We start from the raw sequence: 23,420 nt of genomic DNA, 5'->3' as shown, positions 1-23,420 counted from the left end.
AATCTGAATACCGATCCTCTTCTATTCTTATATAGATTTATATACTTATAGTGCTGAAGTGGCTTGTCTAGTTAAACTTTTTGCCATGCAGAAACTCCATGAAGCATCACTTGTCTTTCATAACCACATTTGTAGAAAGTTCCTCCAGTTGTTCAAACTCAAGCTCAAAGTTTCAGCTTGAGGAACACTGGACTCACTGCAGGTCATAAAGGAGGCTGAGAATTTCCTGGAGTACTCATTCCAGGAGGTGATCATCCCGCAGCTACTGAAAGTTCAGGAGAATAGTAAGTGAGTGGCCATCCAGCAAGGTAGGAAGAGGCAAGTGGCACAGGAATCTTCCTGGAGGGTAGCACTCTCAAACTCACTTTCAGTCCTGAATAGCTTTGAGGGTAATGACACCTCAGCAAAGTGCAGTATAGAGCACATCTACAGAACGGTGAGACAAACAAATGCAAAGGAGAGAGGGACAACAAATTATTATAATATAGAGATGATAGGAGATTTATTAGCCAAAGGGTAGGCAGGCATTTCAACAACTCCTAACAGGAGCTCCATATGCTGTGTTGCCTCCCTGGTACTCGAGGAATGCTGTAAAGAATATTACTTAAATGATGCAGAACATGTTCAGGCATGGGGGTGGAGGGTAACCTTAGGAGTCGTGGTCCATGTGGGATTCAATGACAGTAAAGGAAATGGTTGAGCTCCTGCAGTCAGAGTTTCAGGAGCTCAGGAAGAAATTAAAAAAGCAGCACTTCAAAAAAGGTATTAATGTCTGGGTTAGTCCCAGCGTCAGTATTAGTGTATATAGGAATAGTAGGATACAGGTTGACAAGTGCTTGGAGAAATGTGTCAGGAACAGGAGCACAATGATATGTTACAGGACAGAGGCCTGGATCAGCAATCTAGAGACACAAGTTCAAATCCCACATGGTAGCTGAGGAATTCAAATTCAACTAATGAAATAAATTTGGAATAAAATGTTAGGACCAGATTTTCTCTTCGAGTCAGGCCATTTCCCACCATCGCATTCCCACTGCCTTATTTAAACCCACATACACATGTTCCCAGGGAGTCAGGGGCAAGCTTGAGTCGGTCCACCGTTGCCTCTTGTATCAGGCCAGAGGTGGAAATGGAGGCAGACAGATGTCAAGACCAGGTTAGAAGGCCCTCCTCCATTCACGAGGACATTGGCCCAGTTCTATTCATGACTATTAGGCCACTTAGCCCTCAACCCACGCCCTATCTATACCCCTTCATATCTCTCAATGCCCCTTCATATCCCCCTTGCCCCTCCATTCCCACCAAGGAATGAGCCCAATAACACTGGGAAGTCTTAGAAATGCTCACTAAACAATCAAAATAAACAATCATCCATTCAAACTCCACTTGAAAACAAGAATTACTCCTCTTAGGAGCTCAGACGTTCACAGCACAGGAGGCCATTCGGCCCATCGTGTCCACAACAGTCAACAAAGATCCGACTACACTAATCCCATTTTCCAGCGCTTAGCCCATAGCCCTGGAGGTTATGGCAATGCAAGTGAACATCTAAATACTTAAATGTTACAAGAGTTTCTGATTCAACCATTCTTTCAGGCAGTGAGTTCTAGACTCCCACCACCCTCTGGATGAAAATATTTCTCCTCAACTCCCCTCTTAGCCTTCTACCTCTTACCTTAAATCTATGCCCCCTGGTAATTGACCCCTCTACTAATGAAAAAAGTACCTTCCTATCCACTCTATCTATGCCCCTCAATCTTATACACTTCTATCGTGACCCCTCTCAACCTTCACTGCTCGAAGGAAAACAATCTCAGCCTACCCAATCTTTCATCATAGCTCAGACCCTCCAGCCAAGGCAGCATCCTGGTAAATCTCCTCTGCACCTTGTCCAGTGCAATCACATCCTTCCTGTAATGTGGTGACCAGCTTATAAAACTCAAACAGCCATTCTAAACCCACTTCAAAGTAACAAAATCCTATTAAATGGTCATAAAACTGTAAATCAAATAAAGCCCACAGACCCCATCAACAGTCCCTGCTGAGCTAAATTCCGTAGTGGTATGCAATTCAGCTAAGCATTCCTAATGAGACTCCACTGCACCATTGTATCAGCAACACCTCCAGAGCTGAATACAAAAGAGCTCCTGAAGTTGACCGAATAGATGGCCAGCCATCTGGTCAGTTTTTTCAAAGTCTCAGCTGATGCGTCGACTGTAAATTAATGTACAAATCAAGGCACGGGGTCCAGATGACACATTCATAGCCAATTCTCGACACTGTTGAACGCAAAAGAGCACTTTACTCACTGAAGAAAGTACTCTTAATGCATCTGAACACTTACACAATGCTGGACTGACCTGATGGGTTTCATTTAAGCTTCATGAACCCATCTACCTCGCTGAAGATCTCAAACTTAGGGAAATTCAAAATCAAGACAGGCATTTAAAAGGCTGAACCCAACGTTATTTTGAGATGTACATTAGATCATGGCCTGTAATGTTTCCTGCGCCGGTCAAAATGCAGATTGGTGGAAATCAGCAGGGAAGTTTACATTTACTGTCCCACACCTCCATTTTTGGTTGCCTGGCACTTAGCATCAGAAGGAAAAATTCAGCTCCTATTGTAATGGCGACCATGAAACTATACCGGATTGTTGCAAAAACACATCTGGTTCACTAATCCCCTTTACGGAATGAACTCTGCTATCCTCACCCAGTCTCATCTCCAAGAGGCTCCAAACCCACAGCAAAGTGGTTCTCTCTTAATTTCCCTCTGAAATGGCCTAGCAGGCCACTCAATTGTATCACGCTGCATATAGAAAGTACAGAGGTGATCTAAGGAAGGGATTAAGAGGATCAAAGAGAGAGTATGAAAATAGATTAGTGGCTAACATAAAAGGGACCCCAAAAGTCTTTTATAAATGTAACAGTAAAAGGGAAGGGAGGGACCAATTAGGGACCAAAAAGAAGAAATCTTTGTGGAGGCAGAGAACATCACTGAGGTACTAAATGAGTATTCTTCTGTCTTTACACTCTTAACTGGCAAATGGATTTCAACACAGATAAATGTGAGGTATCACACCCAACAAGTAAAATAAGGAGGCTGCACACTACCTAGAAAATAAAAATCTAAATGGGGTATGGCAGCAAAGGGACCCAGGAGCACAAACACATAAATCCCCAAAAGTAGCAACACAAGCCCACAAGGCTATTAAAAGAAAATGCAGTGTTGTTCCCCAGATAGTGCAATATCAGACATTGGGATCTAAACTAGTCTAGCCATTGTGCTAACTGGGGGAAATCACACTAGTCAGTCACCTGTGATATGCCCTGCTGGTTGGGCCAAATGGCCTGTTTCTGTGCCATATATCCTATGTAATTCTTTTGAAGACAATGGAACTGAATGTCAGACATCGAGTATATGGCGGCTGATTCAATGCTGCTGAATATGCATTCTACACCTGTCTGTTCCTCTATGGCACATTCCTGAACATTATCCATTCCTTGTAGCAAATGCCTAGCCATGTGCCACATGGCTGTTTTCCATATAGTGCATTTCCATCCATTAAGTCTTTCCTTGGATATTATGGTATGGTCAATATACAAGCCAAAATTATAGCAGCAGTAAGTGGTTCCACTGACCTGTATATTGCACAGCTGATATCTTTTAGAAGTGCCTGTACAAGTCTGGTTTCCAGTTCCCATCAATGCTAGCCTTCTGCTAAATAAAACACGCAAACATATTATATACAAGTACTTTATTGTCTAAGATAAATTTGTGCATTTATTGTTTACCCCATAATGAATAATCAAAACTTTCATTAAATTTACAGCATGAGAATAACATTTTGTATAATTTACATGCATTACAAAATCATTTACACAGAGTAAAAAGGAGCTGTCAGCACTCATTTATCAAATGCTGTCAGCTTTTGAGTCTAATGAAAGATTTAAGACCATGGACTGATTTCCTTTGGCAATGAATCAAACTGCAGCAAGAAAATGGGGTAGTGAGGCTTAGTGCCATTTCCCACCAAATCCCAATGGAAACAGCTCCAGGTACCCCTTTCCCTGCTTAACCACATTGTCGACATTTACAAGGCAAGACTGGGCACCTAGCCCAGTTCCCTACTACCCACCAGTTACTGCTTCTTCCAGTGGATGGGGTTATATGCTCAGGGTGGACAGGGTGAAGATTCCCAATTCTTCTGACAGATGAGGGGGAGCTTGGCAGAGGCATCCTCTCCCTTAATTTCTGCGACCCCCCCCACCTCCGTGCAGCTGAGCCACTTGTGGTGCCATGGACTTGATTCTTGCTGCATTCTCCTGAGAAACCATCCACCCCCCCCCCAGCAGTATCCAAAACAGAAATCTCTCAGAGAGGGAGATGGACCCAGGGACTTCTGCACTACCTGCCTCTTCTGGTGCTGTAGCAAGATTTTCTGGCCTCAAAATGGTGGGAAACCTAGTGATGATGAGAATTGTGCTTGGACTCTGCCCAGCAGCACTAAGGACCCCCCCCAACTCTGGGAAATTAGTCAGCGCTGGGACAAAGTCAAAGATAGGGCAACAGTCCTGTTCCATTGCTACTCTGTCCAATGACCACCCAGGCTCCTGGCATCTCCTGAGCCTGAAGGAAGTGGCATGGGATTTAAGTTTCCACCATTATTTCTAATATTATTAATTTCTATTCAATGTATAATTCACTAATTTATCATAATTATTCTTGTTCTGACCAGCATTGCTACTGTGCATTTATACCAATGGCTAGCTATTATATGGTTCACTCACCTATGCAAAACTTTGTTGACTCTCGAATGCTTAACCTCTATACTCAAACAACCATCAAAATACTCTGCACAACACTGTGACTGATACAGGTGCAATGACCTTGTGATACGAAACATCCACTAGTATGACAATACTCTACCTACACTCTTTCAGGGTCTTATGGGACCTGTAAAAGTCAGTCAACGAGGTCAAGCAAAGGAAACTAGTGTGTAAGATCAAGATTTCCCAAGTGCTGTTTACTCTCTGTGGTCGAAGTGGCACTCAAGCTCCATCCTCCGGCTTTTTGTAATAACACATTTTTCTATTGCTCTGTTCATGTACTGCAAGATATCTTAAAAGTACTTTACAGAGCAGAAGAAAAACAATACCAATCAGTTAATTAAAGGGAAGAATGGTAAAGTTGGGGAATGGAAAGATAGAAACATTTATGATATAGGAGGCCACTCGGCCTATTGAGAAGAATTTTCCCTGTCGGTGAGCGGGGCCTGCTCGCCAACATGTAAAATGATGCGGGGTGACAGCAGGCGGGCATCCCAACGTCGCCGTGTGTCATTTAGATTTTCAGTTCGGCGGGCATGCCGCAGAGTCAGCTGCGTGCCTGCCGAACTGTCAAAGGCGTATTAAGGCCATTTAAAATCTAATTAATTTAATTTAATGAGCTGCCTGTCCAACCTTAAGGTTGGCGGGCAGGCGAAAAGCCCAGGCGGCCTTCATGTTTTTCATGCAACCTCATCCACAGGTAGAACAAGGTTTCATGAAGTGTTTTAAAATCTAAGAAGTTTATACATTTATTCTTTGACATGTCCCAGCTTATGTATTATTGTCACATGAAGGGACCTGTTTTAATGTGTTCAAAACCTTTATTTAAAACTTTAGCACTGGAATAAATTTCCGAGGCACTTCTGTGCCTTGGGGAGATCTGTGTTCTTTCGCGCGCATGCACGAAAGAGCGCAGGGAGCCTCAGGGAATCCCCCCTGCCCACACAGGGAGTGCTTCCGGGCAAGCGTCACACTGGGCAGGCCTTAATTGGCACGCCCACATAAAATGGCGGCGCGTCCCCAATCGGGTTCACACCCACTGCCACCAATGGGGAGAAGTTTCTGGCCATTGTGTTCATGCTGGACAGAAAAGAGCTATCCAGTCTAATCCCACCTTCCAGTAAGTAACAGCACATCAAGTGCATATAAAAGTATTTTAAAAAATGTGATGAGTTTCTCTTTCTGCCACCTTTTCAAGCAGAGTTCCAGATCCCCACCACCTTCTGGGTGAAAAAAGACTCCTTTCCAATCCTTCTACCAACACTTTATAATTATGTCCCCGGTTATTGATCTCTGCTAACAGGAATAGAGTCGATAGGGAGAACCTATCTCAGTTCCTTATAATTTTATACAGCTCAATTAAATCACCCCTCACTCTCCCTTGTTCCAAAGAAAACAATCCCAGCTTATCCAATCTTTCTTCATAGTTAAAATTCTCCATTTCTGGCAACATCCATGAAAATCTCTTCTGTACAGTCTCTATGATCATGATCATATCCCTCCTAGAACAAACTAGAACTTTACATAGTACTCTAGCTGCGGGCTAACTAGTGTTTTTTTATACACTTCCAGCAGAACCTCCCATTCTTCCACTTTAGGCCTCAACCAATAAAGGAAAGTGCCCCCTATGCCTTTTTAACCAACTTATCTACCTGTCCTACTACCTTCAGGGATCTAGGGACATGCACTCCAAAATTCCTTTACACTTTTCTGAATCCTATTATTTATTCTGTATTCCCTTGCTTTGTTTCTCCTCCCCATATGCACTATTTAATTCCTCCAAACTGAATTCCATTTGCCACATTGCTGCCCACCTGACCAGTCCAATGATATCACCTTGCAGTCTATAGCTTTCTTTCTTATGATCAGCCACATGATCATTTTTCTACCGTCTGCACACATTGCCAATATTTTAGTCTAAATCATTGATATATGCCACAAACAACAAAGGACCCAGTACTGAGCCTCACTGAAACCCACTGGAAATGGCCTTCCAAATACAAAAACACCCATCAACCATAAAACTTTGCATTGTGCCACTGAGTCAATTTTGGATCCAACTTATCCCTTTCCCCCGGATTCCATGAACTTTTAATTTACTGATCAGTCTGCCAATATCGTGTCTTGTCTAAAGTCTCGTTAAAATCCATGTAGACTATACCAAGCATGCCATTGTCATTGACCCTTTTCATTACATCCTTAAAAATATTCAAACAAATTAATAAAACACAACCTTCCCTTAATAAATCCACACTGAGGGTCCTTGATTAATCTGTGCCTTTATAAACAATGATTTATTCAGTCTGAATTTTTTCTAAAAATTTGTCCACCAAGGTTAGGCTGACTGGTATGTAATTATTCAGGCAATCATTTCCTCCCGTTTTAAACAACCGTACAATGTTCGTAAGTCTTCCAGAACCGCAACTGTAGCCAGAGTATTAGAAAATGATAACAGAATTACCTGGAAAAACTCAGCAGGTCTGGCAGCATCGGCGGAGAAGAAAAGAGTTGACGTTTCGAGTCCTCATGACCCTTTGACAGAACTTGAGTTCGAGTCCAAGAAAGAGTTGTTGACATCTTTTGATGATCTGCTTCTATCACTGCTTGTTTGTCCCTGCAACCACACCCCCCCCACTTCTCTCTCTCCGCCGCCACCCCCCCCACCCCCCACCCACACCTTAAACCAGCTTATATTTCAACTCTTTCTTGGACTCGAACTCAAGTTCTGTCGAAGGGTCATGAGGACTCGAAACGTCAACTCTTTTCTTCTCCGCCAATGCTGCCAGACCTGCTGAGTTTTTGCAGGTAATTCTGTTTTTGTTTTGGATTTCCAGCATCCGCAGTTTTTTTGTTTTTATTAGAAAATGATGGTCAGAGCCTCTACCATTCTTCCCTTAGCAACCCAGGGTACATTTCATCTCAGTGTGATGATTTATCTATTCACCTTAACGTTTCTTCCCTATGTCTATACCATCCACTATTTTATACTCCTACTCCTTTAACACAATGTATGCTTCGCTCCTCTGTTTTTTGAAAACAGGGACAAGGGGCTGGATTTTGAGTCGAGATGACTCTGGAGGCCTTTAAAAACGGCAGGCGGGACCTGGATACAGAAGTCCTACCCCCACTTCAGGCAAATCCCATTTCTGTCAGCAGGGGAAGGGTGAAGGGCATAAATCACAGATGGGAAATCAGTGTTCAAACAGATCTCATTTTCCCCGTTCCAAGCACCTTAACCCATAGTGTGGGAGTCACAAATCGATGGAAGAGGTGTAAACAACCATATCCTCCAATCCAGAATGCTTAAGTGGCATGGCCTGATTTTTTTTTTTAAATCCCCAACCCTTTAAAAGAATGAAAAAGCATGCTGCAGCTGTCAGTGTGTAGTATCTGAATAGCTCTCTGTAATAAAGTTTGTTTCTTGTTGAAACCTGTCCGATGCGTCAAGTCATTAGAGTGAAAAAATGCTGGACTACTTTTTTTGATTGAAATTTGCTGTACCTGAGGAAAAAAAAAATTACCTCTGGTCCTTCGTTTTCAATATACTTCATTGTTGACATTTCCCAAAGGCTGTTATTACAGCTGAGTGCATTATGAAAGTTTGGATGAGCTTCAAAACCTCAGTGGGGAGCTGAGTTCACATTTTGACTGACAGCTTTAAGAGGTCACTAAAGGATTAGATGCCTTTGATGTGGTCTTCTACCTAACAGAAGTTTGTTTTTAATACAGATTGACCACTTGGAGAATTAAAATCTTTGAATGGGTTTCATGAATTGAGTTTTTTTTCCTCCTGTACCAAGTGTCTATGAGTGAGGGGTCACAGTTAGAGTTTTAAAGTTTAAATAAAGTTTAATTTTTTTTTCATTCCGCACGGCTCTTGAGGTCTGTCTATGGAGGGTACTGGGTGAGTGGCTATGGGGGTGGCAAAAGGAGTATGAGCTCGCATGGTGTGGGGAGGGCTAGAGGACCTAACAGCCTTTTATAAAATTGGGCGGAAGTCTCAAAGAACCAAGACGCACCTTCCGAACAGCCCGCCTCGGCACCTGCCCAGCCCAGCCCATGGCTGCCTCCAAGCTACCTCCGGAGGCAGCAGGCCCAACCCGGTTATGCTCTGGCCCCCTGGGAAATTGTGCATGCGTGGGTGGGCTTGCTAAGTCGGGAGATCTCCAGACTCAAGCATTCTGCCTCCACGGCAGAAGTCTGGCTCAATAAGAACACGCCCATGTCTTTCACCTCCCCACACGTTATCTTTTTTGGTTTCTGATGAGTCCTACCCTTTCCTTAGTTACTTTGTTTTGTAAACACATTCTTGGGTTTTCTTTGCCAATATTTTTAATGCCCTTATCTTTACTTAATTTCCTTTCTAATTTCACTGCTGTACTTTCTATACTTCTCTCGGCTCTCCGCAGCACGCAGGACAGAGTTAATGCTTTGAGTCCATATGGCTCTTCTTCAGCTCTGAAGGAGTCGTACGGAGTTGAAACATTAACTCTGGCTTTCTCTGTTAGACCTGCTGAGTTTTTCCAGCATGTTCTGTTTTTGTTTGAGCTTCTTGGCATCTGGTGTAAGCTCTTTCTTTTGTCTTATCCTACACTACAGTATCTTTGATTTTGGATGCACAGGGGGTGTAGGTGGCATCTAGATTTAAGTTCCAGCGTTTTTCTTCGTGGGAACATATTTGTTCTGACCCTTCTTTAGATGTGGTTAAAGAAAAGGTTTTGGGGTGAATATTAGAAGTAGAGAGGCAGCTAGCTACTCTGGATAATCAGAGAGGGAGCATCAGGTAATGGAACAGAGATAGAAGTTACAGCTGGGTACAAAGGAGAAAGTTGCAGTAATTGGGTGGGAGAGAGACAAGCAAAAAAAGGAGAAATTTACAGAGTTATGGGGAAAGGGAAGGGGAATGGGACTAATTTGATTGCTCTTTCAATGAGCCAGCATACAAATATGACTGGCTGAATGACCTCCTTCTGTGCTGCATTATTCTATGGCCAGAAACTTACCTGTGTTGGGCAGGCTGGGAGGGCACAGAACCGATCGCCACCCGTGATCGCCTGCGCACTGCCATTTTACATGAGTGGGCCAATTAAGGCCCACCCAGTGTGATGCAAGGCCCATAGTGCTCAGCTCTACCTGTGTGGGTGGAGGGAGGAGAGAGAGTCAGACCCTGCACTCTTTCGCGCACGTGCACAAAAGAGTACAGAAATCTCCAAGGCATGGAGCTGCCTCAGGGAGATTAAGTCCATATCGAAATTTTTTAATAAAGAAAGAGAAAAATTATTTACACATATCCCCTCATGTGACAGTGTCACATGAGCTGGAACATGTTTGTCAATTTAGCAAAATTTATTTATTTATTGATTTTATTAAACCTTCAGGTGGACCGCCCATGGATGAGGTTTCCTGAAAAACACGAAGGCCACTTGGGTTCTTTGCCTGCCCGCCAACCTTAAGGTGGGATGGGCAGTGCTGTTAATTATCTAAATTGCTTTCCTAATGGCCTCAACAGGTCTTTGATGGTTTGGCGGGCACACAGCCACCTCCAGCGTGCACTCGCTGAACAAAAGATCTAAATGATGCACAATGATGTTGGGATGCACACCCGACGTACTCGCAATATCCTGGCCCATGGTTCTAAGGGTGGGATTTTCCAGCCCCACCCGCTGCTGGGATTGTCCACCCCTGCTGAAAGTCAATGGACTTTTGATTGGGCTGCCGAATCTCCTGCGGTGGGTCCCGCCACGACAAGCCCAGAAAACCCCAACCCAAGGATCTGACTGGAGAAAGGGGGAAAAAAAACAGTACTTAACAAATGTGGGAGGCAGACTGGTTAGAGGAAAAGTAGCAGAAAATATACACAAATTACCCAAATCAAATGGATGCTTGAGAACATACATACAAAATAGGAGGAGTAGGCCATTCAGCCCCTCAAGCCTGCTCTGTCATTTGAGAAGACCATGGCTGATCTGATTTGGCCTCTACTTTCCTGTCTACCCCTGAACCCTTATATTCTTGACTGACAAGGGAGTCAATCTAACTTAGTCTTAGAAATATTCAAATGACCCTGCCTACACTGCTCTGTGGGGAAGAGAAGTCCAGACTAATGAACCTCAAAAAAATTCTCCTCATCTCAGTACTAAGTGGGAGACTCCTTATTTTTAAGCTGTGCCCCCTAGTTCTATTCTCTCCTACAATGCAATCGCCCTGTCAAGTCCCTTCAGGATCTTACATGTTTCAATAAGATCGCTGCTCATTCTTCTAAACTCTAGTGGATACAGGCCCAACCTTACCTCATAAGACAATCTCTTCATCTCAGTAATCAATCAAGTGAACCTTCTTTGCACTACTTCCAATGCAATTATATCCTTTCTTAAATAAGGAGACCAAAACTGTACACAGTATTCCAAGTGTGGTCTCACCAAAACCCTATACAAGTGCAGCAAAACTTCTGCACTTCTATATTCCATTTCCCTTGCGATAAACACCAACATTCCATTTGCCTTCCTAATCATGAGCTGTATTTGAATCATAAAAAGCATGTACCAGGACACCCAGACCCTCAAACGCAAAGTTCTCCAACCGCTCTCTATGTAAATAGTATATTGCTTTTCTATTCCTCCTGCAAAAATGGACAAGTTGACATCTTCCCACATTGTACTCCAGCAGCCACATTTTTGCCCACTCACTTAACTAGTCTACATCTCTTTGCAGGCTCATGTTTTCTTCACAACTTACTTTCCTAGCTATCTTCGACATCAGCAAATTCAGCAACCATACATTCAGTCCCTTCATCCAAGTCCTTGATACAGATTGCAAATAGTTGAGGCACCAGCACTGACCATTGTGGAACTCCATTAGTTACATGTTGCCAACCCGAAAATGACAAATTTATCCCTACTCTCCTTCCTGTTAGCTACTCAATCCTCTATCAATGCTAATGTGTTGCCCCCTACACCATGAGCTCTTCCTTTTGTGTAGCAATCTTTGATGTGGCATCTTATTAAATGCCTTCTGGAAATCCAGGTACACCACGTCTACAGGTTCCCCTTTATCTATCTTGCTTACTGCTTCCTCAAAGAACTCCAATAAATTAGTCAAACACAATTCCCCTTTCAGAAAGCCATGCTGACTCTGCCAGATTGCATTAGGATTTTCTAAGTGCCTTGCTATAACCTCCTTGATAATAGATTCCAGCTTTTTCCCCTATGACAAAAGTTAGGCTAACTGGCCTGTAATTTCCTCCTGAAGACAATAACAACTTTGGAATCAGAATGGATGAACTTTACTGTCAAAGGCACCGAGAGAAAAAATGTTCTATATCCACTAGATCTGCAGAAGTTCAGGTCACACATGGCTTTGTTGGTTTTTGAAAGTGATTAAAATGATCCATTCTGGCACTCTAATGCACTATATCGGAGTAATAATTACCAGGCCCTTTAAAGTGACCTCTTGATATGAGTTACACTTCCAGGATGAGGCAAAGTAAAGAAAAGGAGTAAATCAGTGGGTAAGTCACCTTGAGCTGCACTTCTGTACCATTTAGGGGTCAGCTGAATGTTGGCACTGCAAAAGGCATGGGAATTGGCCAATGCCCTGCAAGTGGCAGAGATGAATGGTGTGGGAGAACTAGTGGGGAAAATAAATAACAAAAAAATCCAATTGTCATATTACTTCTGACACTTGGCTATACCCAACATTTTAAGCTGCCTTTTCTCTTCACAGATATTGAGTGATTGGTTACATATTTAAAGCATTTTATCTCAGATTTCCAGCATTTAGATTTTTTTCCAAAACTTTTGAGCAGATGCGCAAATTTTGTGTCAGTTTTATAACAAAATAAACACTGTCTACACATTTATATTTATTTCTACCTTTGTTTCAGACAGTGTCTTTCCTGTGTTTTGATGCCTCCTCCACAAGTCCGGGTGCATCCCGTCCATTTGGCCCATTCACCCCACCAATGGGCAGTATTATCTAGTCCTTCTTCTAAACTATTGGAGGTCTGAGCCACTTTCTAGGGGAAAGAAAAGAGAAATATTTATTTTGAAATAATAGGCTGAATTTTGACTTACATGAGCTCATGGGTTTGGGAATGTGTTGAGATCAAAAGCATGGAAATTGCAGCAAGGTGCCAACTCCCAACATCTTCGAGAGAGGCAGTTGTCAACTTCAATGTGTAAAACGCTCAATTAGAACAATATTAACATGGTTTTTGGAATTTAATTGTGGGTGCACAGGTTTCCCAGGATCCCTGGAACTTGCAGAAGCACAGTGGTCCTCACTCTAATTGAGGAGGCTAAAGATATTACAGGGAAAGGTGCCCATGTGTACTAAAAGTTTTGAGCTGATTTCTTGCCCGATTGTGAGAGTTTGTTTACAGTACTTGTGCCAAGAGGCTACTTTCACACAGTGATTTGAATGACTGGTGATCTAATCTTCCAAGTGGGGATCATAGGTGCCGTTTATGGTGTACAACATTGCACAGCAGTGAGGTTTTGACCTTCAGGAGGAACAAGGCCAAGGCACCATCTGTTGCCCAGGATGGTCTCATTATTGCAAGGTTCACTCAGATTCCACTAGTCCACCTACCTGACAACAGCAAACAAAAGCCATTTCCTGCTACTCCAAGACAAAACAATTTTGCAAGCAACTAAACATCCCTTTCACAGCATGCAAACCCCAATTCTTCACAGACAATTCTCATATTACCATTCATCATAAGTGAAAAGGCCACTTGCCAGGAGCAATCAAAAATAGACAACACTGGAAAGTGATGGAATTATTTATGGGCTGGATTTATGTTCCTAAATCAGGAAGGCTGGTTCCCAAATCAGGAAGGCTGGTCACCCCACCCCCAAACACTGAAAAAGTTCAGTGTGATGTGCTGGTAATATCATCACTCTAGTCTCCTAAATTACAGAAGGCGAGCAGGTGCTGAAATCAGCACCAATTTTAAAATCACTAATTAACAAGCTAATAAACCCGTTAACAACCCAGTCATCTGCATCTTTTCATTGCCCACTGCAGTGTTCATGTACAGAGTAGAAAAAGTTTGAGGGTCTTTTACACAAGACGACTTAAGGGTTGTAGAAATAACCTGCCACAGGGACCATGGTTTAATCTATCAGCAGATTCTGCTGGGGAAGCTGGCAGCATCTGTATTTTTTTTTAACTGACATTTTATCGAGCCTTCAATACAAAATAAAGACTGACTCAGAGCAGTGGATCGTCACAATTCTAGCCATGACCAATTTTCTGTTCACAGCGCTCCTCTGTCTCAATGTTCCAGACTGCAGTGCTGATTGGGCACAGAACTGCCCCCCACTTTTCACCCATAATCAGCCTCCTTCCTATTGGACAGCCACTAATTGGACATTGATCAAATGAGCCGAGATGACAGGAGCAAGAGTGGACCAGTTTCCATTCCGCCTCCACTGCCCCAAGAAATGTAAAATTCAGCCCTATGTGGCTCAAAAGTTAAACAGAAATTTAACATTCTAACATTGTATACTGTGTACAAATACAATTCTTTATTCTTCCTTTCTAGCATTTCTATATTTATATAGTGCCTTTAACATTATGAAACATCCCAAGATACTTCAAAAGGAGTATTATAAAACATAAATGTGATACCAAGCTACTTAAGTGATAATAGGTGATAAAAGACCCTAGAGCTTGGTCAGCGGTGGTTTTAAAGGAGTGTCTTAAAGGAGGAAAGCAAGGTAGAGAGAGGTACAGAGGGAATTCCAAAGCTCGGGGCCTAGGCATAAAAATGCACAGCCACCAATGCATTATTAAACGGGGAACAGACCAGAGCCCAGAATTAGGAGTGCAGCTGTCAAGAGGTCTGTGGAGCTGCAAAAGATTTGAAAACAAGATTAAGGATTTTAAAATCAAGATGTTGGTTGACCGGGAGCCTCTGATTTTGGAATCTGTGAGGGCCAGGCCAAAGACTGCTCCACCTGCACCAGTGCAGGGGCAGGTTCAGCCATCGGGACATGAGGCAGCATGCAGGGTACTGACTGAGGAGGAGTGTGCAACAGGTGAAAAGTGGAAGTGCTTTGAGCCAAATTCCCACTTCCACATCCCCTTTCACCATCATCCCTCTCACAGCCCACCTGCACTTTCCTGCAAGCAATGAGCCAGAAAGCACTTCATGGCACATCTCTGGAGTAATGAACAGCCAACGCTAAGGTTTCACAAATTCTAGTGAAGGTGGAATTCAGAGTCTACAAGCAATGGCTAAGGGCCTGAGGTACTTATTTGATGCTCTATGCAGGTGGCTACTTTTTCCATGGACAAAGACATCCTTGCAAAGGCTTGCAATATCACGTCACTCTTACATGGACAAAGGGGCCACAGCTGAGGTATTAAATGAATGCTTTGCATCTGTCTTTACCAAGGAGGTAGATGCTACACAGTCCATGGTGACAGATGAGGAAACTCTGTCACTAGAAGGGTTCAAAATTGATAACGAGGAAGTGTTGAATAGACTGTCGGCATTTCAAGTTGATAAGATATCGGGACCGGATGCGATGCATTTGGGGAGGTGATAGCATATCTGGTAATCCAGAGACCCAGGGTAATGCTCTGAGGACCCGGGGTTCAAATCCCACCATGGCAGATGGTGGAATTTAAATTCAATAAATGTCTGGAATTAAAAGTCTAATGAGGACTAAGAAACCATAGCCGATTGTTGTAAAAACCCATCTGGTTCACCAATGTCCTATAGGGAACCCACCTGGTCTGGCCTACATGCGACTTCAGACCCACAGCAAATGTGGTTGACTCTTAAAAATGCCCTCTGAACAAGGGCAATCAAGGATGGCTAATAAATGCTGGCCTTGCCAGTGATGCCCACATCCCATAAACAATTTTTTTTTAAAATCCAAGGATATTGAAGGAAGTGAGCGGAAACTGCAGGGGCACTGGCCATAATTTTTCAGTCTTCCCCAAACTCAGGGGAGGTGCCAGGCGACTGGAGAATTGCAAACATTATGCCCTTGTTCAGAAAAGGTTGAAAGGAAAAGCCCAGCAATTACAGGCCAGTTTAACTACAGTGGTGGGCAAGATTCTAGAAACAATTATTCAGGATAGAAATAGTAGTCACATGGAAAAATATGGGTTAATAAGGAAGAGCCAGCATGGATTTCTAAAGGGAAAATCATGTTTAACTAACTTGCTGGAGTTTTCTGAAGAGTTAACAGAAAAGGTTAATGAGGGTAATACTGTTGATGTGGTGTATGTGGACTTTCAAAAGGCATTTGATACAGTGCCACAAAGACTTGTAAGAAAAGTTATTGCTCATGGAGTAAAAGGGACAGTAGCAACACGGATACAAAACTGGCTGAAAAATAGGAAGCACAGTAATAGTCAATGGATATTTTTCGGGCTGGAGGAAGGTTAGTAGTGGAGTTCCCATTGGGGTCAGTATTGGGACCCTTACTTTTCTTTATATATATTAATGATCTAGATCGTGGCATGCAGGGGACAATTTCAAAGTTTGCAGATGATACGAAGCTTGGGAATGTTGTGAACTGCGAGAAGGACAGTGTCGAACTTCAAAAGGACATAGACAAGTTGGTAAAGTGGGCAGATAGGTGGCAGATGAAGTTCAATGCAGAGAAGTGCAAGGTGATACATTTTGGTAGGAAGAACACGAACAGGCAATATGAAATGAGAGGTGAAATTTTGATGGGGGACGCAGGAGCAGAAAGACTTAGGTTTATATGTGCATAGATTATTGAAGGTGGCAGGACAGGTGGAGAGAGCAGTTAATAAAGTATATAATATCCTGGACTTTATTAACAGAGGCAGAGAGTACAAGAGCAAGGAGGTTATGCTGAATTTACAAGACACTTATTAGGCCTCTGCTGGAATATTGCGTACAGTTCTGGGTGCCACATTGTAGGAAGGATGTGAACACATTGGAGAGAGTGCAGAAGAGGTTTACAAGAATGATTCCAGGTATGAGAAACTTCAGTTATGAAGATAGATTGGAGAGGTTGGGACTGTTCTCCTTAGAGAGAAGAAGGCTAAGAGGAGATTTGATAGAGATGTTCAAAATCACAAGGGGGCTGGAGAGGGAGGATAGGGAGAAGCTGTTCCCACTCGTAAAAGGATCAAGAACAAGAGGGCACAGATTTAATGTGATTTGCAAAGGAAGCAAATGTGACATGTGAAAAAGTTTTCACAAGTGGTTCGGGTCTGGATTGCGCTGCCTGGAAGTGTGATGGAGGCAGGTTGCCAGTAAAGTTAAAATCCAGTCCAATGAGTTTTCTTAGTGTTAAGTATCTCCTGTTTATACTGATGAGCGCCCTATCAGCCAGTGTTTGAAGCTTTACATCAACGGCTGAATGCCTTGCATTCCCTCACAGGAAAGTATTGTGATACATTGCAAGTCTGGTGGACTCTTCTTCAGAGTTCTGAAGAGTCATACAGACTCAAAACATTAACTTGGTTGCTCTCTCCACAAATGCTGCCAGACCTGCTGAGTTTTTCCAGCATTTCCTGTTTTTATTTCAGACTTCCTGCGCCACAGTATTTTAGTTTTTATTTTTGTGATATATTGCAACAGCTCCCTATTATACAATGCCATAAAAAGATAATATGAAGGTTTGCAAGTCCTCATCAGATTGGAGTCCAGGCATTTCTCCAAAGGGAGATCCCAGACAACACATTTTGACCATTTGGTAGTCAATAAATAGGTCTCCTGCTAGCCAGGGCAAATGTCAAGTACGGTTGGATGACAGGAGGCAGAAATAAGGGAACAATTAAAAAAAAAGGTGATCATAAATGATCATTCATTTTTGCACTAGAAACCTGCTTCTAAACCCCATTTCCTATTCAGAACCCTACATTGAATTCAAACAACAAACTCTAGCATTAAAAATCCTCTTAGTCCGACTCACTGGTACTTAAACTAGCATGGCAGGAACTTCTCCCTCCTTTTGTACTGGAACCTTCCCTCATCTTCAAAACTGCTATTATCACTTCCTCTTCAAAAATCCCCATCCTCAGTCCTGGTCCCTCTTCACACACCACCTCAAAGCCAACATTCTTTTCCCCTCTAAGATTGCAAACACATTATTACCACCTTGCTTTATGCTTATTTCTCACATTGTTCTCTTCGATCTGGCTTTTGTCTCACACCCAGTAATGAGACTGCCTTGGTTAATGCCACCAAAAACGATTGCACGTTGTCCTTTGTCTTGCTCATCCTTTCCTCAATGTTCAAAACAAGTATCCACGCTAATCCCTGTCACCGCCACTCTTCCATGGTCCACTTTGGTGGGACTATCCACACTAATTGCACTCCAGCCCATATGGGAAAAAAGATAGGGTTTTGGATTAAATTGGACAGCTCTTTCAAGGAGCTAGCAGAGGTACAACAGGCCAAATGGTCTCCATCTGTGCTGTAAGTTTATGATTTCTAACAATAGCTTCTATTTTGTTTCATCCATTTTCAACCTGAACCAGGGCACTGACTGCAGCTGCTCAGTTATACGGTCATTGAGGTATCCTCAAAATATAGTTTAGTTGTTGAAAAATAAAATTAATTTTGTGGTCAACAGAAACAGGATTGTTTACATCCTGGAATAACTCCATTCAGGCAGAGATGTATTTTCATGATTAAGATCAGCCTGCAGGCTGGTTCCTCTCCTTCTGTACTGCTGTAATCACTTCTCAAAGCTATTCAATGAATTGTTCTTTTCGTCTACCTCCATCATTAACTTTATTGGAGCAGCTATGGCAAGGAAACCAAATGCATCTTCACAAGACCACAGTGTACCTTATTGTACAATTAGTAAGCTACATTGTCATGGGTCTATTTCTTTCCCCAAGCAGAGAAGGCCAAGTAGTTTGAACAGAAAACATTCCCCAGACTTTCCTTTCCCTTTGTTATACTTAACTATAGAATTAATTCCTGCTTCATGCTAAATTTTATAAAAACATAAATAAAAATAGCCCATGGTATTGTGCCTGAGTTGCTTTGCAAAAATTGTTGTTTGCCAGTAGTCTACAGGGCACAGCTAGCCTTAGGCAATTTCCCCAGGGTGGTTGCAGACATCTAAATAGTCATCTCTTTGTAACTGTAGGCAAACCCTAAACAAATATTTGGTTTCAGGAAACAAACAAACATTCAGTCCCACAGCTGAGATATTATTTAAGCCATAACATTCAAAACCAGAATTAGCAAAAAGCTAAAATAGTGACTACACAAGCAGAAAGCGGGACTACTTTGGCAGGTAAGATTTAACAATCTGCCCAAAAAAGAAGTGAGCTAAGTAACTGGCACATTTATATTGCACCACTTAGCATCATAACCTACAATGTAAGAATCACACTAATGATGCTACATAACCTAGGCATCATCCACTGAAAATACATTTTTTTCCAATCCCCATCTTACTTAAACTGTAATAAAGTAAGTTGGCAAGTTCTCCCCCATAATACTTCACAAGTGCATTCCAAATCCTAGCAATGCTGTCTGAGGGAAGTACTCCCCACAGACTTGGGGGAAATTTAATATAAAGCACTAGACAGGAAAAATTATTGTTTTACTGCAGTTCCTATGGGAAAGCAATAATTTTATTTAGAAAGTGACCAGCAGATTTTAGGTATGACAGATCAGCTGAGATAAAGATTAATGGTGGCAAACAGAAATGCTGGCAACAGCAATAATTAGCAAACAGTTGTATTAATTATTTTCTCACAGGTGAAAGTTGTGATGCCAGTCAGTCATAGTATGTGTTTTTGTCAAAACAACTACCTGAAGAACTAAGAGGAAAATAATGATTTAAACCATAAAAGTATACAGTGTAAAAGTATAAAATTGGGAAAACATGGACTTCATACTCACATATGATGTTAGAGCAGCAACATTTTCAATAAATAATACAACAGCAATCAGACATTGCAGGAAGACAGCTGCATCGCAACCCAAAGTACCTTTCGAATGCCATTTAACTAAAGTCATACTGGAAGGAAGTAAACATAAGGAAATTACTTCAAGTTTAGTGATTTGCTAACAAATTTAAGGAATATGGCAGGTATTACACAACCAAGTAAACTTGAATATAGATTATTGATCAGAAGTAAAATCTGTAAAGAGCACCTCAAGGGCTGTATGACAACACTTTGGGTTCACTTACACTGTAGGAAAGAAATCACATAAGCACTTAGCCTACACCCAACCCTTCACTGACAAATGGAAACTGGCTGGGTGGGAATCTTAGGGACAAGAGGTTGCATTCTACTGCTTCAAGGTGTATTGCGTTGACACGCCAATCTGCTGCAGCAATCACAAAAGGCTATTTTATGTTGTTAAAGTGATTTATTCCAAAATTTAATATTGAGCAGAATTTAATCCACCCTGTCATGATAAAAAACACGTTGGCTGGGCTTACTAAATCATGCAGAAGGCCACATGTCAGTCTGCCAGTGGCAGGAAAATCTCCCGCAATTAAGTCTGAGACAGGGAGTGACGTATCTGAGCAACTACTAATTTCAGGTGGGCTCATGGATTAAATGGGAGTTGTACAGCTCTCCAGTCACTCCTGAAGGCCACCCAGCAAACTCTATTGTGTTTGCCTGTTGCCTCGGAGTGGGCAACTTTGTCGTTGTCAGGGGAAGTCCTCACAGCATAGCCAGCACCAGCGACCACTGGAGAGTCTAAGGGGGCGGCACTTAATTTGGAGGGGCATCCCCCACAGAAGCATCGGAGGGTTCCCACCAGTTGGGGAACCAGTGAGCGAGAAATCATCATCAACATTAAATCCTGGCCACTGTGATAGTTGCGGACATGCTTCTAAGTACCAGGAACAGGAGCATGGTGTTTATGTTAAGTAACAAGCTATCCAGTGGCCCGGTCTTATGATCGGGCTAATTAAATAAATCTGGAACAAGAAACTATTTTAAGTAATGGTGACCATGAAACTACTGTAAAAACCATTCAGTTCACTGATGCTGTTTGGGGGAAGGAAGTCTGCCATCCTTTCCTCAGCTGACCTACATGTGGTTCCAGTCCCACAACAATGCGGTTGACGCCTCACTGTCCTTTGAAATAGCTCACTAAGCCACTTATGTTCAAGAAGATAGCTCATTACCACCTGCTTAAGGGCAATTAGGGATAGACAATAAATGCTAGCTTTGCCAGTGATTCCCACATTTTTTGAATGACTAAAATGGACTGCAAATGGCACTGACCAAAGATTGGTCAAGAGAGCTTCCTAAATCAACTAACAACAGAACTATTCCTTTTATTGATGAATTCTTTTATGAAGTCCCAATCTATTTTTGGCAACAGAAATAAACTGATTGGATATTGCTTGCAGCAGATTAGTTTTACTTTCTCATTACAGCATACACAACAGTCCCCTCATCCACGCTAATATGTTACCCACTACACCATGCACTTTTATTTTCTGTAATAATCTTTGATGTGGCACCTTATCAAATGCCTTCGGGAAATCCAAGTACAGTACGTCTACAGGCTCCCGTTTATCCACTGCGCATGTTACTCCTTCAAATAACTCCAATAAATTGGTTAAACATGGCAACAGAAAACCATGTTAACTCTTCACCATGTTAACTTTTCACAAAACCATGTTAACTCTTCCCTATTACCTTAAACTCTTCCAAGCATCCATCTATAACCTCCTCAATGATAGATTCTAATAACTTCCCCACGACAGATGTCAAGCTAACTGGCCTTTTGTTTCCTGCCTCCCTCTCTTCTTGAATACGGGGGTTATAATTGCTACTCTTCAGTCTGATGAAACCTTTCCAGAATCTAGCGAATTTTGGAAAATTAACACGAGCACATTGACTACCTCATTAACCACCTCTTTTAAGGCCCTAGGGTGTAGTCCGTCGGGACCCAGAGACTTGCCAGCCTGCAACTCCATTAATTTGCTCAGTACCATTTCACTAATGATTTCAATTTCACCAAGTTCCTTTCTCCCATTCACTTCCCGATTTGCAGCTATTACTGGAATGTATTTTGTATCCTCTATAGTGAACACAGAAGCAAAATATTCGTTCATTTCTTCCACCATTTCCTTATTATCCATTAACTCCCCACTATCAATCTCTAGAGGACCAACATTCACTTTACTTACTCTTCTTTTTTAAAAACCTGTAGAAACTCTTGCTATCCAATTTTACATTTCTAGCTAGCTTCCTCCCATACTCTAATTTCTTTCTCCTGATTAACCTTTTAGTCATTCTCTGCCATTCTTTATATTCTGTCTAATCATCTGTCCTGCCACTCATCTTTGCGGAGTTGTATGCTTTTTCCTTCAGTTTGATGCTTTCCTTAATGCAATATAATTTGATATACCACTTCATTCTGATTTGTTAACCCAACAGATTTTACCGCACTCTCTCTGCACTAATGCATTAATCCATAAATCTTTAAAAAGCATTACTATGCCATGTAGATTTTCACCTTGCTGGCACTCAACTGAACCTTATTGGCAGATGACTAAACGCTACAGGACCATTTGGTATTGATTAAATTCAGACATTCTAGGAATAAAATCCAAGTTTGAAAGCATTTCACGAGTTAAATCAAATACTACCATCCAAAAATACACAAGGAATATATATTTATTTTACAAGCGGGGCCAAAGGGGTGTTGAGTTCTGTAACTAATGGATAAATGGCTTTTCTTCATAAAAACATTAATACTTGGAGGTGTCCAGAATACATAAAAAGCATGAAGTGTAATTTCGTGATTGGGAATCATGTTTCTGGGCTATTTTGCTGCTAATCCTAAACGCACAATCTTTTTTTTAAATGCCCGAACACAAAAGACAGAAGTGTGTATCTTGCCTGCACAAATGCATAAATACGTTTATAGAAATCCTGACATTCTTCAGATATCTCCAAATGAACTTGGCCGATTTTGTGAAGTCTAAGCTTAACACGGGCTGTCAAAACAAATTAGGAAAGGAGTCACTGCTGGATATAACGCAGCCGGTTCATAATTTACAGACAGGTCAGAGAGCAGCGGTCAGTCAATTCAACATTTACCTTCACTCGGCTTCTGGGCTGATGTCCGAATCAACGATGACCACTCAAAACAACCGTGAAATAACCAATGCAAACCAGGCGCTGCCAGTGGCCGACTGCCCCACCCGCGCTGCCAGTGCCCGACGGCCCCTCCCGCGCTGCCAGTGCCCAACTGCCCCTCCCGCGCTACCAGTGCCCGATCTGATTGCCCCAGACTACGAAGCACCCGCTTTCCTCGCGGCTCAGCAGCAACGTTCAGGCAAAGCCTGGTGCAAGAGGCCCCAATTCTCTCTCGCTCCCTGCTCTTCGAATGACTTTCAGCATTTATTTAACAAGCTTTTTATACGTGACACCGCCGCCGCCTTCCCACCGCCTGCGGCTCCCGCCCCGCCTCCAGCCGCACTGAGCTTGCGCCATTCCAGCTCCGCCTTCTCTGCGGCTGCGCCGCTGCGCCAAAGGCTCATGCGCATGCATCCGCGACACCGAACTCCCTCTGCGCCTGCGCACTTGGACGCCCGCTGTGGCCGCCACGTGACTGCGTTTTAAAGTTAACCGCCTAAAATAACGGTT

General features: G+C 42.5%; 1 protein-coding gene across 1 annotated transcript in view; it reads right to left on the bottom strand.

Moving 5' to 3' along the window:
• Positions 1–23,209, bottom strand: part of adamtsl2 (ADAMTS-like 2) — a 130,786-nt gene extending 107,577 nt beyond the window's left edge. Inside the window, exons 1-4 of the mRNA XM_041194450.1 lie at positions 22,872–23,209; positions 19,696–19,813; positions 12,704–12,846; positions 3,645–3,723 (exon numbers count right to left, since the gene is read on the bottom strand). Of these exons, the coding sequence (XP_041050384.1) occupies positions 3,645–3,723; positions 12,704–12,846; positions 19,696–19,812 (339 nt within the window). The 5' untranslated portion in view covers position 19,813; positions 22,872–23,209. The remainder of the gene's footprint in view (positions 1–3,644; positions 3,724–12,703; positions 12,847–19,695; positions 19,814–22,871) is intronic.
• Positions 23,210–23,420: the final 211 nt, after the last annotated feature.

The sequence above is a fragment of the Carcharodon carcharias genome, chromosome 8 (assembly GCF_017639515.1).
Source record: "Carcharodon carcharias isolate sCarCar2 chromosome 8, sCarCar2.pri, whole genome shotgun sequence".
Classification (NCBI taxonomy): Eukaryota; Metazoa; Chordata; class Chondrichthyes; order Lamniformes; family Lamnidae; genus Carcharodon; species Carcharodon carcharias.
This window is presented reverse-complemented; position numbering and strand designations above follow the sequence as displayed.